This window comes from Diceros bicornis, chromosome 30 (genome assembly GCF_020826845.1).
Source record: "Diceros bicornis minor isolate mBicDic1 chromosome 30, mDicBic1.mat.cur, whole genome shotgun sequence".
In the NCBI taxonomy this organism is placed as follows: Eukaryota; Metazoa; Chordata; class Mammalia; order Perissodactyla; family Rhinocerotidae; genus Diceros; species Diceros bicornis.
Genome location: NC_080769.1, coordinates 2,869,545 through 2,889,305, shown reverse-complemented (window position 1 = coordinate 2,889,305; position 19,761 = coordinate 2,869,545). Strand labels below are relative to the sequence as shown.

The 19,761-nt window shown below is 35.8% G+C and overlaps 1 protein-coding gene and 1 pseudogene across 1 annotated transcript; both read left to right on the top strand.

Annotated features, from left to right (window-relative positions):
* The first annotated feature begins 205 nt into the window (after positions 1–205).
* Positions 206–1,126, top strand: LOC131394171 (olfactory receptor 7A17-like). The gene has a single exon (XM_058525414.1). The coding sequence runs from the start codon at positions 206–208 to the stop codon at positions 1,124–1,126; it is 921 nt and encodes a 306-aa protein (XP_058381397.1).
* A 17,282-nt stretch (positions 1,127–18,408) lies between these two features.
* LOC131394170 (olfactory receptor 7A10-like) lies at positions 18,409–19,332 on the top strand (annotated as a pseudogene).
* The last annotated feature ends 429 nt before the right edge of the window (positions 19,333–19,761 follow it).

Genomic DNA, 19,761 nt, shown 5'->3' with positions numbered 1-19,761 from the left:
TTAAGGTTCCTCTATGTCTTTTCATGGCTTGATAGTTCATTTCTTTTAAGCACAGGATAATAATCTAAGGTCAGGATGTACCACAGTTTATATATCCATTCTCCTACTGAAGGATGTCTTGGTTCCTTCTCTGTTAATTTCTTGATCACTGCTGTGGCTAAATTTGCTTTGCTCTTATTTCTATTTCTGCAGTTTTAACAGCGATATGGCACCAAGAAACCAAACACATGTTTTAAAGTTTATCCTCTTGGGACTTTCAGAAGAGGCAGTGCTGCAGCCTTTCATCTTTTGGTTGTTCCTGTTCATGTACCTGGTCACCTTCATTGGGAACCTTCTCATTATTCTGGCAATTATCACAAACTCTCACCTCCACACACCCATGTACTTCTTCCTCTCCAATCTGTCCATTTCAGATATCTGTTTCATATCCACCATAGTCCCAAAGATGTTGCTGAACACCCAGACACAGAGTCAAGTTATCACCTGTGAAGGCTGCCTCATCCAGATGTATTTTTTCATGATTTTTGAAGGATTAGACAGCATCCTCTTGACAGTGATGGCCTATGACCGGTTTGTAGCCATCTGCCACCCCCTGCACTACACAGTCATCATGAACCCCAAGGTCTGTGGCATCCTGCTTCTGGCATCTTGGTTATTGAGTGCTCTTGACTCTTTGTTACATGGCTTAATGATTTTGCAACTCTATTTTTGTACAGAGTTGGAGATCCATCATTTTTTTTGTGAACTTACTCAGGTGGTCCAACTTGCTTGTTCTGACATCTTCCTCAATGATCTAGTGATGTATTTTGCAAGCGGACTTCTGGGTGTTGTTCCACTCACTGGTATTCTTTTCTCTTACTCTAAGATTGTAGCCTCCATTTTGAGAATTTCATCAGCAATGGCCAAGTATAAGGCATTTTCCACATGTGTGTCTCACCTCTCAATTGTCTCCTTGTTCTGTGGTACAGGCATTGCAGTGCACCTTTGTTCAGCTGTTACCCAAAACTCCAGGGCAAGTGCAATAGCTTCAGTGATGTACACTGTGGTCACACCCATGATGAATCTCTTCATTTATAGTCTTAGAAACAAGGACATAAAACAGGCCCTCAGAAAACTCTTCAGCTGAGAAATGGTCTATACATGACAGCTACTTTTGCCTCAGGATTAGAGCCTTGCTCAAAAGTAACAGGTCTGAAAGCCCTAGAAGACCCAAATTATGATGCTTTTATTAGTTAATAGATAGTCTGCAATTTACCTTATATACAGAGTTCAACCTTTATTTTTTCATACATTATAAATGACTGTTTTTTTCCTGTATTTCCTTAATAATTTTTGATCTTTCCAATTGTGTTCTCTGAGTTCATTGTAGAAAACAATCCTCTGTATGAATTTTCTTCAGTAAAATATTTAACACAGGAATTTGGGGCTTACAAAATTATAGGGGGAGATGGAAGAATGAAAGTGTCCTGCCTCCTGGCCAGAAAAAAAGCAGTTGCTTTTTGGGTTATCTGCTTTTGGAGAAAAACTTTTGTCATGTCGAAGTCTGTGTCAGTTGCCAAGGTTTATGTTAATCTACTTCAGAAAAATATCACACCTAGAACTGAAATCATTATCAGATTAAATTTATAGTAATCCACATTCATTGATCAACATCTAATTATCTTCTGAATAGTCTAACATGTAAGTGGAGATGTAATAGAAATTACAATCCCTAGTCCTTGAAATAATATTTATCTTATTACTAATTCTTGTGATTCCTCAGCTATGCATTGTTGCTTTCTTTTAACATTTTGATAGGCTGAAACATGTTCCGGAGTTTTCTCTTGGCATACCCTATCATAATAGCCGTGACTACCAGATCATAGAAGCATTGTGGGTATCTGCCAGCTAGGTCTTTTCCAATTACTCATTCTTAAATTGGAAAATACTAACAGTATATATATGTGTACTTATTGTATTCTTTGTGAGACTGAGTAGGCTAATGCCTCATTCATCACCTGACTTGAAAAGTCACCACTCTAATTACTAAATTTAATTGTTATGCTGGGATTAGTGTTAGATCAGAGCCATATTCAAAGTTAAAAATATTGGTCTGGGTATTTCCATTTGTGTTCACACTTTTGTAGGTAAGACACCATCGTTCTCCCGGAGCACTAACATTCTGGTAAATGTATAACTAGTTCTGTCTTAAAAAAGAAAAGGAAGAAGGAATGAATGAAGAGGGAAGGGAAGAATGAAAGGATATAAAGTGTCAAAAAAGTAAGACAGAAAAAGAAAACAACGAAAGTACTTAATTTTAGCATTTGTCAATTTTTGTAATACAAATACTCTTGCCAGGCTAATTTCAAACTACTAATTGACATCAGTAAACAAGGAGTTGGAAAGTGATGCGTGCCTTTGGTCTCCAAGTGTCATCATAAGCCAACTCCATTACACCACTGCCTTTGGGTAAGATTAGGAGGAAAATGTAGACCATAAATCTGGCAGTTTTACAGTCCATCCACATAGTTAGCTGGCTTTATGACTTGAGGGCTGGGTTCATGAAAAGTATCAGATCTGGGAATCAAGTGAAACATTTTGACTCTTCACTTAGGTTGCTCATGTCAAGATTCTTTTCACTAGAACTAGAGTGTTTGAAATATTACAGATGAATGAGATCTTAATAGGCTGTCCATATTTTTTATTTGTGGAACTGCCCTGGTCAATTTGACTTTTCCAAGATTCATGTGGCTTAAACTATTTGGATTAAGAAGCTGCCTCTGGTGCCTATTACAGTAACCACGAATGTCATACCTTTGATGGTTGAGTGATTCCTCCATGGCCTTTACCAATTCAGGATGCCACAATCCCCACTGAACTCAAGAAACACCATTTCATTGTCAGCATCTCTCACTTGAGCTCTGTGATACAAGCTTCCATGGAAGCTGTTGCAGACCTCACAAGGGCATTTCTCAATCTGTTGGTGAATGTAGTGGCCTCTGAGCCCTTTCTGAGGGGATCCTTGGGGATGAATGACTGTTCACACACACTAAATGCTTCACAGCTACCTAGATTTCTCATATTTTGATTTCTTCACTCTACATTTCAATAAGGTTTTTATGTCACTGAACTTCTTTTAGAATCTAGAATTTTTGATAATTCTGATAATGCACCCCATCTTTATATTTCATTTACTCTAAAATTCCTTTCAGTCGAGTAATTGAGAAAAACATTTCAATATGCTCATTTGCTTAAGATGGCAATGGAAACTAGAGTTTAAAAAAAATTTTATTGATGTTATAATAGTTTATAACATTGTGAGATTCCAGTTGTACATTATTATTTGTCAGTCACCATATAAATGCACCCATTCACCCCTGTGACCACCCCCATTCCCCTTCCCCCTGGTAACCACCAAACTGTTCTCTCTGTCCATGTGTTAGTTTATATTCCACATATGCGTGAGTCATACAGTGTTTGTCTTTCTCTGTCTGGCTTATTTCACTTAACATAATACCCTTCAGGTCCATCCGTATTGTTACAAATGGGATGATTTTTTCTTTTTTTATGGCTGAACAGTATTCCATTGTATATATATACTACATCTCCTTTATCCAATCATCTGTCAGTGGACACTTGGGTTGCTTCCATGTCTTGGCTATAGTGAATAATGCTGCAATGAACATAGGGGTACACAAGCCTCTTTGGATTGTTGTTTTCAAGTTCTTTGGATAAATACCCAGAAGTAGGATAGCTGGATCATATGGTATTTCAATTTTTAATTTTTTGAGGATCTCCACACTGTTTTCCATAGAGGCTGCACCAGTTTGCACTCCCACCAGCAGTGCCTGAGCGTGCCCTTTTCTCCATCTCCTCTCCAACATGTGTTATTTTTTGTCTTGGTGATTGTAGCCATTCTCACAGGTGTAAAAAACCTAGAGTTTTTGACAATGACTCATCAATATATTTGGTTTACTCTAAAATTTCTTTCCTTATGCTGTGGAATAGGACCAATAGAATTCGTTCTCACAAATATTCTCCTAGTTTTTATAATAAAATTTGGAAACATATCACAATCATTTTGATACCTTAGTCTCCTTCTTATTTGTGTTTGTCTCTTTGTGGTCTCCTGGGATCTGAATTTAGATCTTGAACTGGAGGGAATGAGAAGGGGAGCAGATGTGGCATAAGAAGAGGTGGCATTCCCTGGAAAGGTGAATATGTCTGAGGTGAAGTCATTATGGGGCCTTTAGGCAAGGCACTACGTGCCTCATCAACAAGGTTGATACGTGCTGCCTAGGCTAACGTTGAAGCTGTGTGTATTTTGGAATATCAGAGTATACTAATTCACCCAGATCCCTTCACTTGTATCTACTATTTTTCTCAAGTGCCTCTTTTCAAATGATGCCTTGAAGTTTACATAAGACATTTAGCAGACTGTGAATTCAACTTATTTTGTAATCTACCAAACTGCAGTAATCCAGTGATGGAGAATTTGCTGGATCTGACTCTGTTTTGGATACCTATATTAGAGATGCAACATTGAGAGATAAAATATTGTATTCATGCAGTCCTGAAAGTGTCCTGGTTCTTTGATTTTTCTTTGATCTGAGAATATAAATCCTTAGCTTTTCATTTTCTTCCAGTAAGCTCTCCAGTGCCATAAAAAACACCCAGGGCACACTTCTGTAGTCCATCCAGCAATGGAGAATTGATTTGGTAGATTTTACCTTTCTGTGTCATTACCTGGACCTTGAACCAGGATTTAAAACCATTAATATATTGAGCTGATCATGTTTCTTCTTCAATTCTACTTGTGCACTTAGAAGTTAATCCACCAACTCATCACATTTCTTTTGTTCACTAAAATGTTGTAAGGTAGTAAACACTTGGGCTCTCAATGCCTTGCCTTCTACAGCATTGACTTACTGCTTTCTTCAAATGATAACTTCAGTTTCTGTTTGGGCAGATCACAGAATGAATTCCAGTAGGCCAGGCGTAAGGTGTCTCACTTTTGGAATCACTTATGGAATAAATAATTAGAGCTTAATTATTTAATTAAGGTAGATAGAAGTAAGGGTTCCATTATGGAACATGAACCAGTATGAATTAAGAATAATAGATTTATCATAGAATGTAGACCTGACACAGTTATGGATCCAGCCAGGGAAAAGAAGATTCAAAAGGGGGTGTAGAGTCTCAGACGAGTCAGCAAATAATTAATTGGGAAGCAGATCACATCTAGCTGCTTAAGAGGTGCTACAAATATAAGCTGGTGGTGAAGCTTGTGCAAGTGGGTCATGTGCCTGCTTCTGCAGACAAGGGTTGGGTAACATGCTTTGGAGCCACTTTTAGTCATCATGGACATCAGTTGGGAAGAAGAGTTCAGTAGAACAGAATAGGAAGAGGTCAAGCTGGAACTCATTGGCACACTTGCATCTGTCTTCACATCAAATGCAGTAAGTTTCAGAGAGTAATGATTGTTCTTCATCTCTACCTCCCAAATAACATACAAGCTCCTCTATTGGCAGAACTATAAAAGGAACATAGAATAAGACTCATTAACCAAGTTGACATTAGAACAACCCAGCACAAAAATTTTAGTTGTTTTAATGAGGGGAGTCATTCCAGGTACCTAATATGCCTTGTGGATAGAAATAGAACATAGAGTGTGGAATATTGTATTGTTGTTCAATATATTTGCCACCATTCCTTGGGGGAACTTATTTCCTTTCCAGACTGATATCAGGTTTAGACACACTGAATTTCAGTTGACAAGGTTATATCGTAATTTTTAAAAATATGATACTTACAGTGTTCCATCTCTATAATTACGTTTATCTTTACATGTAGACTCTTTTTTTATTGAAGTATAATTGACACATAACATTATGGTAGTTTTAGGTGTACAACATAATGATTTGAAACTTATATACACTGCAAAGTGATCACTACAATAAGTCTAGTTACCATTTGTCATCATGCAAAGTTACAAAAAATTATTTTTCTCATGATGACTTTTAAGATTTACTCCAACAGCTATCAAATATGCAATACAATATTATCGGGTATAGTCATCATGCAGTACATTGCATTGTCATGACACATTTTATAACTGCAAGTTTGTGCCTCTTGACCCTCTTCATCCATTTTGCCAACCCCTAAACCCACTCCCCTCTGGCAACCACCAATTTGTTCTCTGTATCTATGAGTTTTGTTTTATTTCTTCATTTGTTTTGTTTTTTAGCTTCCACATATAAGTGAAATTATATGGTATTTTTGTCTTTCTTTGTCTGACTTATTTCACTCAGCATAATACCCTCAAGCTTCATCCATGTTGTCACATATGTCAAGATTTCATTTTTTTTCTTTGGCTTGATTTCTCCTTCATTCTTGAAAGTTATTTTCACTGTGTACAGAATTCTGGGTTGACCGTTTTTTTCTTTCAACAGTGGGAAAATGTTGCACTGTTTCCTTCTGGCTTCCACTGTGTTTGAAGAGAAGTCTTCTGTTATTAGAATTATTTTTCCTTAAAGGTAAAGTGTTATTTATCACTTGCTGCTTTCACAATTTATTCTTTATTATTATTTTTTGGAGGTTTAATTATGATGTGTCTTAGAATACATTTATTTTGGCTTTTTTTTTATTCAGGCTTTTCTTTGCCTCTTGAATCTATAAGTTTGTGCTTGTGACCAAATTTTGGGAAATTTCAGACTTTGTTTTAATACTTTTTCAGCCCCACACTCTTTCTCATTTTTGTGGGTTTTTTTAATTGAGATATAATTGAGGTACCATTGACGAATGAGGTGCAATTGACATACAAAAAGCAGCATGCATTTTTTGTGTACCACTTGATTAGTTTTGATATAAATATTCATCCACAAAAACATCATGACTTTATATGTCATAAACATATCCATCACCTCAAAAAGTTTTCTCTCACTTTCTATCATCATCATCATCATCATCATTATTGCAATAAGAACACAACATAAGATCTACTTTCTTAGGAAAATTTTAAGCATACAATACAATATTATTAACTATAGGCATTATGCTGACTTCATAAAATGAGTTTGGAAGTGTTTTCTCATCTTCGTTGTTTTGCATGAGTTTTGGAAGGTTTGGCATTAACTCTTCTTTAAATCTTTGGTATAATTTGCCAGTGAAGCCATTCGCTCTTGGACTTATCTTTCTTGGAGGTTTTGGATTACTGATTCAGTCTTCTTACTCCCTATTAATGCGTTCAAGTTTTCCATTTCCTCATCATTCTTTCTTGGTAGGTTGTTTGTTTCTAGGAATTCATCCTTTTCTTCTAGGTGATCCAGTTTGTTGGCATATAATTGTTCATAGTAGTCTCTTATGATCGTTTTTATTTTTGTGCTACCATTTGTAATGAAATTTTTCATTTACAATTATTTTTTGAGTCTTTTCTTTTTTCTTTAGTCTAGCTAAAGTTTTGTCAATTGTGTTTACCTTTTAAAAAAATCAACACTAAGTTTCATTGGTCCTTCCTATTGTTTCTCCATTCTCTATTTCATTTATTTCTACTCTAATATTTACTATTTTCTTCCTTTTGTTAACTTTGGACGTGGTTTGTTCTTCTATTCTAGTTTCTTAAGGTATAAGTTTAGGCTGTTTATTGGCGATCTTTCTTCTTTTTTAATGTAGGCATTTATTGCTATTAATTTCCTTCCTGGAACTGCTCTTGCTGCCTCCCATAAATTTTGCTATGTTGTGTTTTCATTTTCATTTCTCTCAAGTTACTTTCTTATTTCCCTTTGATTTCTTCTTTGACCAATGTGTTGTTTTGTGTTGAGTTTTAATACTTCTTTATATATTCTGGATAGTAGACTCTTATCAGATATATGATTGGCAAATATTTTCTCCCATTATGTGGATTGCCTTTTGATTGTCTTGATAGTGTCTTTTAGTGCACAATAATGGTTAATTTTGATGAAGTCCAATTATCTATTACTTCTTTTGTTTTTTTAATTCCCTGTGATGACTAAGAAACCATAGACAAATGAAGATCAGGAAGGTTATCTCTACACTTTCTTCTAAGAGTTTTATGGTTTTAGCTATCATATTATCTATGGTGAATTAATTTTTGAGGAAGAGGTGCAAATTCATTTTTTTTTTGCATGTGGCCTTCCACTTGTTGCAGCACCATTTGTTGAAGAGACTGATGTTTCCTCATTGAATAGTCTTGGCATCCTTGTCAAGAATCAATTGAATATGAATATTTGGGTATATTTATGGGTCCTCATCTCTATTCTATTGGTCTACATCTCTCTCCTTTTGCCAGTCCCACTTTGTTTTTGATTACTGAAGCTTAATGGTAAGCTTTGAAACCAGGAACTGTGTGTTCTCCAACTTTGTTCCTCTTTTTCAGTATTATTTTGACTACTCAAGACACCTTGCAATTCCATATGATTTTTTATGATCACTTTTCCATTTCTTCAAGACAAGGCCTCTGTGCATTTGAAAGGGATTGTAGTGAATCTAGAGGTCACTTTGGGGGAGTGTTGCCATTTAACAATGTTAAGTCCTCAATCACAATTCTGCCTTTGACTTCACTTACTGTTTGTGTTGAGCGTGAGACATACAAAAGTGTACAGTGTTTTTAGATTTTTCTGAGCATCAGTCTTTCCCTGGGCCGTCTGTGGCTTTTTATATTTTGTAATATGTGTGGAAGCCTGTCAAAGCCCTCACTCCACAAACTCAGTATTTCCTGCTTTCATTGTATCTATTGCTTGTCTCAACTGTTATCTTTTGTCGCCAGCTGCAGCAGCTTGTTAATTTGCTTTTCAAACTTTTCAAAAACGTCTTCATTGTAGTCACTTCCCAACCACGAGAGAGTTCTGTGTTAGGCAAGTCAAATACCAGCCTCTTAATTTCATTCCCTGGACTACTGTGAGACACGTCACATCACAAACACCATTCCTTGGAAACAGGCTTTATTGTCCTTTCTCCAAAATCAGGAATCCACAATGGGAATGCAGACAGACACTTCCCTGAACCTACTGGACCAAGGTGGGTGATTAGGGAGGTGCAACTGAAATTGTCTGAAGGCTCTCCTATCATGTTTAATTTACCTTTTTCCTGGTTAAGCGTTTTTTGGTTTCTGCAAACGTTTGAGTATCTTCCAGAGTACCCATGAGGTTGACTCTAATTATGTTTTTTGTGAATTTTGCTGTGTTTCCAGTAAGTTACTGTCCTTCAAGGTCTACTACTCTATGAATTTTGCTAATCAATGATTTTTAAAATGACACTTTATTATTTTTCTGCCCCTGACGTGTTCATTCATTCCCCATTATTCTCTTGACACTTCTGCTGTGCTCCTCACACCCTCCTCCTTTTTCTGTGATTTTTGTAATAGCAATACTTCATTCTTCACACTGTCCCAGATGACCTTCACATAGGGAGAGCTTGATCCTGCACATTCTCTGCCTTAAAACCTGCACTGATTCTCCACCAATTTAATAATGAAGATCAATCCTGTAGCCTAAATCTATGCATCTCTGTTATCTGGCTGCTGCCTATCAGCCCAGGATCATGTTTCCATTTTCATTCTTTGCTCCTGATTGTTGTACAGATAGTATGAACTAATTGAAATGTTTTAAATAGCTCTTTCTAATTAATTAATCCCCACCTTTACTCCCTGATGCCTTTTCCTCACATCTCCAGCTTCGAGGTTCAGGACAATGATAAGCATGTCTGTGTAGCCTTCACTCATCTCCCCTGGAAGAGTTGACTATGTTTGTATCCTCTTCATCAGATTTCAGTGCCACGTAAGGTTGTTGCATTCATTTATTCTTATGTCTCTTACCCTGTTTAAACTGTGAGTTCCTTAAGAGAAGGAACAATATCTTACACTTTTCTTCATCCTCAGGACATACTTTAGTGCTTACCATATAGTAATTGCTGCATAATCATTTGCAAAATGCCCCCAAAATCAAATGGTTGAGTGATATTAAACAGGTATTGCCTATTGTGGAGAAAGGAGAAACAGAGAAAAAGGAGAAATTCTGTTGGGGCCGGGGGTGGAGGGGAGGGAGTTCCATGATTGTGAGCCAAAACTAGAGAATAAATGTTGAAGAAAGAAGATATTTAGGATATCCAGAAACTCTCTTTCAAATCAGGGTGTGGACAATTATGAGATATTCTGACATAATAGTGAGGGCATCTAAAGAGATGTGACGTCCTCCTGGGATATAGAAGTTTAATGGGATAAGAGATGATCATGGAATGCCAAAGTTCTTTCCCAAGACCAAAATTGGGACAAATTTTCTTTTTTTCCTCCTAGCTCCAGAGAAATAAGTCCTTCAAGAGGAAGAGAGACAAAAGAGTATTTCATTAATGAGGTTCATGGGAACTCAGCCCCTAAAGCCACAGAAACTCTAAATGCTTATGCTACATCCACTACAGTATACTCTTCTAAACTCCGGTGATAGGAAAACACTAGTGTTTTTCAGAGCCTTCGTGAGTGGGACCATCTACCTGCCCTTCCTGGGGCCATAACTTCCATCATCATGAATCATCTATGGAAGAAACTGGATCAGTGACTTCAGGGTGTTCTGTGATAACATGTGGGCCACAGCATCTTCAGAAGTGCTGAGGAAATGTGTCATGGTGTGAGGGATCCCTTTTATTGGCAGTTACTTTTGGGGTATCAACAAAGGCAATAAGTTATGGAGAATTTAATGATACCAAGTCCTGCCAATACAAACTTTGATTCTGGAAGGAAACTCTGGATACACTGAAATATCTTTCTCTGATCTGTCTTTTCTGGTGTTTGTGCTTAATTATGGGGTATTCATCCCTAAATAGCATTTTCCCTTCTTTCCTTGTTTTTCTTTTTCTCATTGTTGGGAATGTCTGTTTATCCTTATTCAACAATTTGTTCTTGCTGTCATTCAACAAAATTTTCTTCAGCAATTAATGTAGAGTAGGCACTAAATTTTTTCTGGAAATAAAGAAATGACTGACAGATTGTTTATTCTCTCCAAGTATTCCTTGTCTAAACATGAAGGGAGATGTAAAAAGGAATTAATGTAATATCCTGAAGTGACATTGAAATCTCGTGAAGAGTATCCAAAGAAGTTGACTCTTCAATGAGATGTTAGTGAAGGCTTCACAAACTAGCTTATAATCGTGCCTAACTTTGAGCGAGGTGTTGGAGCTCTTCCAGGTGGTCAAGGGTTATGAGCACTCCAGGAAGAGCCAGCAAGGGAGGAAATTTAGGGCTAAATTAAACTCTAATCTGTGTTTATAAAATTACAACTATTTCTTGCTATCTGGCCAGTAACCACTAGCAAGGTATGCAAAATAAAGTAACATGAGCCTGGCCAGACAGGCAACAGTCAAGTTAACAAAGAATCTTATATTTTGGCTACAGGATTGAAATTTAATTCTGAAATTAGTCCAGAGTATGTGCAGGTTTTATGTCAGGGGACAGCCATGATCAGGTCTGTTCTGTGTAAAAGTTACCCAGGTCAATGTGAGGAACAAACTATTGCTGTTTTCAAAGTATGAGAGAGATGTTGAGGGGTGGAACTAGCATATGGATACTGGGAATGGCAGGAGGGGAATGGGTGTTTGTAGGATGAAAAATAATGTATCCAAAAATTCAGACTGATTTTTCATTAATTAGTGAATTTTTTCTAGAAACAATGCCAGATATATTATATTCATTATTTTATATAAATATTTCAAAAACTACAAACTTGGTATTATCCTATTTTATGGATGAAGAATGTGACTGCACCAGTGGTAAAGCTTGTAAAAGGCATACAACGGAGTCTGGAGACATGTTCAGAGCTCATTGTTTCCAAGGATTTTGCATTTCAATCTAATATTTTAATTTTCAATGAACTTTATTTTTTGAACAGTTGTACATTTCCAAAAAATTGCTATGATAGTACAAAGAGTTTGCCTAAATTCCATTCCCAGTTTCTGCTATTATTAACACGTCCTATCCATTATCCTACATTATATTTCTTCCTCATTTCTGTTTAGTCTCCACTCGCCATGACAGTTTCTAAGGCTTTCATCATTTTTGAAGAACTTGATAGTTTTAGGTAGTACTGGTCAGGTGTTTGGTAAAATATCCTTCAATTTGGATTTCTCTCTCTTTTTTTAATGAGTAGATTTGGATTATGAATTTTTGACAAGAAGACCAGAGAAGTAAGTTGTCATTTTCATCTCATCACATCAAGGGCACATGCTCTCAGCATGACTTACTCCCGTTCATGTTGATCACCTGGCTGAGAGAGTGTTGGTCAAATTTCTCCACTGCAAAGTTCCTCTTTCCTCTTCTTTTCATACTGTATCTGTTGTAGGGATTTTTGTATGTGCAGCCTGTATATATTCACACATCTATAAACATATCTATACACAACCCTCTGTATCTATGTTAAGTGAAAGTAAGCTCACACTGGTGTCCCAACTCCATTTATTACCACATTGATCATTCTGGCCTCTTCCCTTTGCTTATCTGTAAACCCTCACTCCAAAAATGATAACCTCGTTCCCATCACTCACTATCCATTTACTTATCGGATCAGTTTCAGTAGGCAGGTATAGAAGTATCAGCATTGTTAACAATACCCCTGGGATACAACATTATCAACTACAGTACAGTACTTCCGTACAATTTCTTTCATCTTCAGTTTTGCAGACACCACTTATTTCCCAAATTACATATTTCTGCACCTTTTCACCTACCACCTTCATTGAGATTTTTTTCCTGCATTTGTAACACAGCTAGACTGTTTTTTTGCACATTTTGCATCCAATTATGGAATTCCTTCAGTCACCTAAATGATTGTTTTGTTTGCATAGATTGTTTCACTCTCCATGCTGTAAACTTCAATGTGTTTTGATAAATGCCTGATGTCGTGTATCCCCATTTATAGCATTATGCAGAATAATTTTGCTGCACCAAAAATTCCCCTGTGCTTCATCTATTCAACTCTCCTTCCTCTTCCACCAAGACCATGGCTACCACTGACATTTTTATTGTAGCTATACAGTTGCCTTTTCTAGAAAGACATGTGATTCATGTTATACAATATAGCCTCTTCAAATTGCTTCTTTAACTTAGAAATACGTTCTTACTATACATTCATGTCTTTTATGACTATATAGTTTATTTATTTTTATCTCTGATTAATAATCCATTTTATAGATGCACCACACCTGTTTCTCCACTCACCTAGTGAAGAACATCTCAGTCGCTTTCAGTGCTTAGAAATTATAAATAAATCTACTAGACATATTAGTGCACAGGTTTTTTGTGAACCTGTTTTCAAATTAGTTGGGTAAATATCTAGGAGTGCAATTGCTGGATTGTATGGTAAGACCATGTTTATCTTTGTAAGAAAATGCCAAACTGTCTTCTAATATGGCTGTAACATTTTGCATTTCCATAGGAATGAATGAGAATTTATATTGCCTCACATCCTCATCTGAAGTTGGTATTGTCAGTATTCTGGATTTATTAATTCTAATAGATTTGTAGAAGTATCTCATTGTGGTTTTACTTTGAAATTCCCAAATGATGTGTGATGATGAGAACATAGGCTCAGAGTGTATATCTTTTTTGGTGAAGGGTAGGTTCATAATTTTTACCCACATTTCAAGAAGGCTGCTTATTTTATCTTTTTATTGTTGACTTTTATGAATTCTTTGTATATTTCGGATACATGTCCTTTATCAGATATGTGTTTTGCAAATATTGTCTCTCAGTCTGTGATTTGTCTTTTGATTCATCAATTTTTGTGTTTCACAGAGCAGAAGTTTTTAATTCAATAAAGTCTAACATCAATTTTTTTCTTACATGGATTATGTTTTCAGTTTTTTGTGTGTGTGTGAGGAAGATCAGCCCTGAGCTAACATCTGTTGCCAATCCTCCTCTTTTTGCTGAGGAAGACTGGCCCTGGGCCAAAATCCATGCCCATCTTCCTCCACTTTATATGGGATGCCACCACAGCATGGCTTGACAGACGGTGCATAGGTGCACGCCCGGGATCTGAACCTGTGAACCCGGGGCCACCAAAGCAGAAGGCGTGCACTTAACCACTGTGCCACTGGGCCTACCTTTCAGTTTATTTTTAAAATCATAGTTCCACACTCAAGGCCACATAGATTTGGTTGTATACGTATATTTTAGAAGTTTTATTGTTTTGCATTTTATATTTAGGTCTGATCCATTTTTATAAATTTTGTGAAAGGTGTAAAGTCTGTGTCTAAGTTCATTTGTTGTAAGGAGTTTTATTGAAATACAATTTATATACAAAGAACTCCACATATTTAATAAATAGTATTTGATGAGTTTTTTTCCCACACCAATTGATATGATTACATGAATTTCTCATTTAGCCTGTGATGTGGTGGATCACATTGATTTGATTTTAGGATGCTGAAACAGACTTGCATACCTCTAATAAATTCCTCTTTGTCCTGTTGTATGATTTTTTTTACATTGTTGGATTCAATTTGCTAATACTTCATTTACGACTTTCCATCCACATTTATGAGAATTGTTGTTCTCTAGTTTTCCCTACTTTTAATCTCTTTATCTCATTTTGCTTTTAGGGTAATTCCAGCCTCATTGAATGAGTTGGAAAGTGTTTTCTCTGATTCTATTTTGTGGCACAGATTGTTAAGAATTGGTACCATTTCTTTCTTAAATGTTTGGAAGAATTCACTAGCATATCACTAGCAAAGTATACTTAACAAAATTTACCATTTTGACCATTCTTAAGTATGAAATTCACTGGCATAAAGTACATTCACATTTTTGTGAAACTACCACCACTGTCTTTCTCCAGAATTTTTATTAATTATTAATGTCTCATATAAGTAGAACCATGCAAATTTCTTTTTTGTGCCTGTGTGTCTGGATTACTTCATTTAGCATATGTCTTCAAGGATCACCCATGTTGTGGCAAGTATCACAATTTCACTCATTTTTAAGGCTGAATAATGTTTCATTTATGTATATACCACATTTTGTTACTCTATTAATCCATTGGGGAGATTCGGACATTTTTACTATTGTGAAGAATGCTGTTATGAATGTTGGTGTACAAATATCTGATTGAATCCCTGCTTTCAATTCTCTTGGGTATGTACCTAGGATTGGAAATGCCAGGTCATAAGTTAATTCTGTGCATAAATTTTCAGGAACAGCCATACTGTTCTCCACAGGGGCTGCACCATTTTGTATTTTCAGCAATGTACAGAGGTTCCAATTTCTCCACATCCTAGCCAATAGTTGTTATTTTCTGTTGCTTTTTCCTTAAATAATATCAATTTAATGGGTATTGAGAGGTATAGAATTATGGTGCTGATTTTCATTTCTTTAATGACTAATGATTTTGAGCATCGTTTCATGTACTTATTGGCTATTTGTAGAAGAATAGAAATTTCTTCTTTGGAGAAATGTCTGTCCAAGTCTTTTGCCCATTTTTTAATCTGTTTATTTATTTTTTGGTTAAGTTGTAATAGTTTTGTATATATTCTAAGTATTAATCACTGATCAGATATATGATTTGCAAATTTTTCTCCCCATTCTATGGGTTGCCTTTTCACACTCTTGATTGTGTATTTGATGTACAAAAATTTTAATTTTCCTGTAGTCCAGTTTATTAATATTTTTGGTATTGTCTGTGCTTTTGGTGTCATTGTCAAAGATATCATTGTCAAATTCAATGTCACAAGGTTTTCTCGCTATGTTTTCTCCTAAAAGTAATATAATTTTAGATCTTATGTTTAGTTCTTTGATCTATTTTCAGTTATTTTTTGTGTATGGTATAATGAAAGAGTCCAACTTCATTCTTTTCCATCCAACTTTCCTAGCACCATTTGTTGAATGCTGTCATTTCTATATTGAATATTTTTGGCATCCTTGCCAAAAATCATTTTTACATATATGCGTTACTTTCTGGGCTCTCCATTATGTTCTACTGGTTTATATGTCTGTCTTTATGACAGTAAAACATTGATTTTATTACTGTACATTTGTAGTACGTTTTGAAACCAGGAAGTGTGAGTCCTCCAACTTTGTTCCTCCTTTTCAAAATTATTTCAGCTATCATGGGTCCCTTGAAATTCCACATGAATTTTAGAATGGGTTTTTCTAATTCTGCAAAATAGATGTTGATATTTTGATAGAAATTGCATTGAATCTATAGACGACTTTTTGTAGTATTGTCATCTTAACAATTTAAAATTTTCCAAACCATGAACATGGGATATTGTTCTCTTTATTTATATCTTCTTTAATTTCTTACAGAAACGTTTCATAGTTTCAAGTGCACAAATATTGGTTAATTTTATTCTTAAATAATTATTCTATGATGCTATTATACATGGAATTATTCTCTTAATTTTCTTTATGAATTTTTCATTCCTAGTGTGTAGAAAAGCAATTGATTTCTGTGTGTTGATTTTGTATTCCGCAAATTTGCCAAATTTGTTTATTAATTCTAACAGTTTTTCTTTTTTGGAGTCTTATGTTGTTGTTGTTGTTTTAAATAAGATAATGTCCTCTCTGAACAGAAATCATTTTATTTCATCCTTTTTAATTTTGATGCTTTTATTTCTTTTTCTTGCCTAACTTCTGTGTTTAGAATATGCAATATCATTTTGAATAGAAGTTGTGAAAGAAGACATGTTTTTCTTGGTCCTGATCTCAGGGGAGACTTTTAGCCTTTCATCATTGAATACGATGTTAGTGGTAAGTTTTCATATGTGGCTCATATTCTGTTGAGGAAGTTTCCTTCAATTCCTACTTTATTGAATGTTTTTATTATGACATTATGCTGAATTTTCTCATGTTCTTTTTCTGTAACAGTTGAATTGATCATAGTTTTTGCCCTTCATTTTGTTAATACGATGTATTACACAAATGATTTTCATGAGTTAAACCACCTTTGCACTCCAGGAATGAATTCCACTTGGTCATGGTGTATAATCTGATATACCTTGAATAAAAGGCTCCTAAATTCAATTAGCTAGTATTTGGTCATAGATTTTTGCATCCATAGTCCTAAGGAGTATTATTCTGTACTTTTCTTTTCTTGCACTGTCTGTATCTGGCTTTGGTGTCAGTGTAATATTGGCTTCATGAAATAAATTAGGAAATATTTCCTCTTCTTGAATCTTGAATATTTTGGAAGAATTTGAGAAGGATCTGTGTGAATTCTTCCAATTCTGTGTATTTTTTGTGATCCTTAATCCATGATTACCTCCTTGGAATGCCTGAATTACAAAACTCAATTCTCCTAGGAGAGAGATCTCTTTGGTTCATTTGGTATCATGTTCTCTGCTGCCTAAATCAGCTATGATTTAGGTGAAGGGTACACAATACCACAATCATGGGTCTATCTCTTCATTTAGCCTTACACGTGTGTGTACGTATGTGTGTGTGTCTGTGTGCATAGGGACTAGGGAAGTTATCAATGAAGTATACACAGGTAAATAGTTTATAGTAAGCTGATGCTGTGTTATGTAGAATTTAGACCAACTGGAAATTGAGAAAGAAAGAGAGAGAGAATTGTGGAGGGAAGAATTATAGTCCATGTGTATAAATTACATAAATATATGCTGTTGTAGATATCATATACAATATAATATATACATCTATAAACAGCAGCTGAAACGTAGTATCCAATATGTTATGTTTCCACACCAGCAGGAGGTTTTGATCTCCTTTTCTCTTTCTTACCTTACTTCCAAAATCTACTGTTGTGCTACCCACTCCACTCTCAGCATTCTCCTTGATGTTGTCTGATGGTTTGGGGTAAGATCTGCTCTCAGTATCTTTGTACAGGCTATTTCTCTGCCCTAAATGTTTGTGCAAACTTATCTGCTTGGTTCCTACATCTACTGCCTTCAGTTTGTCCACTGAAAGTCCCCTTATCAGAGATGATGATACAATGGAAAATTTTTCTATGATTACCTTGTCCTGTATTAATTTACTTAATAGTAATAACCATCACTTGAAATATCATTTGCTGATTTATTAATATTCTATTGCCAAGCTGACATATTCTAGAATAAATCTCGTTAAGATCAAACTTATTTAAAGTTAACATCACTGCTTTTCCCAAAGTTTTCAACAACACTTGGCACAAAAATAATGATTAGAATATTTGTTTAATGAACAAAAAATGTCATTTTCCTAAAAGTGGGAAAACTTTGCCTTGGGAAATGTTTAGAATAGGAGCCAGGATGGATAGTCAGCTTCATCCACGTGGAAGACATGGACCATTTGGGAGTCCTTGAAACTTTCATCTACATGTGCTAAATCTGCAGACAATATGTAAAAATTAATTAAAGTTGTTGAAAACAGTAATCACAGCATTTCTCTTAATTTTTTGATCACTACTTTTCCCTAAATTTGCAATGTTCTCGTCTATGGTCCAGCAGTTTCATCAGTCACATGGAATGAAGAAATCAAATTTGTGTTCAGAATTTGTCCTCCTGGGAATCTCAGCAGAGGGAGAACTACAGCCATTGCTCTTTGTTCCTCTCCATGTGTCTAGTCACCTTCTTTGGGAACTCTGATTATTTTGCCCATTATCACTGACTCCCACTTCCACACTCCCTTGTACTTCTTCATTTCCAACCTGTCTTCTGCAGATATCTGTTTCACCTCCATCACCATCCCCAAAATGTTGCTAAACATCCAGACATAAAGCAAAATCATAACCTATAAAGCCTGCCTCAGCCAGATGTGTTTTTTCTTGCCTTTTGGAGGACTTGATGACTTCCTCTTGACAGTGATGGCTTATGATCCGTTTGTGGCCATCTGTCACCTATTGCAGTACATGGTCATCGTGAACACCAAGCTCTGTGGTATTCTGCTTCTGGCATCCTGGTTTTAGAGTGCTCTGCAGTCTTTGTTACAGGGCTTAATGATTTTGCACCTGTCTTTTTGTACAGAGTCAGAAACCCCTCACTTTTTCTGTGAATTCAATCAGGTGGTCCCCCTTGCCTGTTCTGACACCTTCCTCAATGATCTAGTGATGAATTTTGTAATTGGACTTGCGGGTGTTATTTCACTCACTGGTATTCTTTTCTTCTCCTCTAAGATTGTTACCTCTGTTTTGAGAATTTCATCAGCTTGGGGCAAGTATAAATCATTTTCCACATGTGGGTCTCACCTCTCAGCTGTTTCTTTTTCCTATGGTACAGTCCATGGAGCGCATCGTAGTTCTGCCACCACACAAACTTCCAGGGCAGGTGCAGTAACCTCCATGATGCACTGTGGTCACCCCCATGCTGAGCCCTTTTATCTACAGACTTAGAAACGAGGACACAAAACAAGCCCTAAAATAACTCTTCAGCTAAGAAACATTCTCTATGTACAGGATACTTTGCCATGGAATTATGGAGTTGGTCTGGACTAATACATCTCAAACCCTGGAAGACTTAAATCATGATACTTTAATGTGTTTGTAGAAAGATAATTGGCAATGTATCTTTTTCATAGTTCAATCTCTTATCACATGTTATAAACACCTGTTCTTTGTTAATTCCTGTAATTTTCTCTTTGACCTCTCTTACTGTATTCTCTGGGTTCAGTATAGACAGGAGAATGCACTGTATAAATTTTCTGCAGTAAAATATTTAATACAGGGAATAGGGTACTTATAAAATTTTAAGAAGGGTTTGGTATATGATAGTGTATTGCTGTCTTTGCCAAATGAAAACAACTGCTTCTTGGATTATATCTCTTTGGAGAGAAATTATTTGTCACATCAAAAA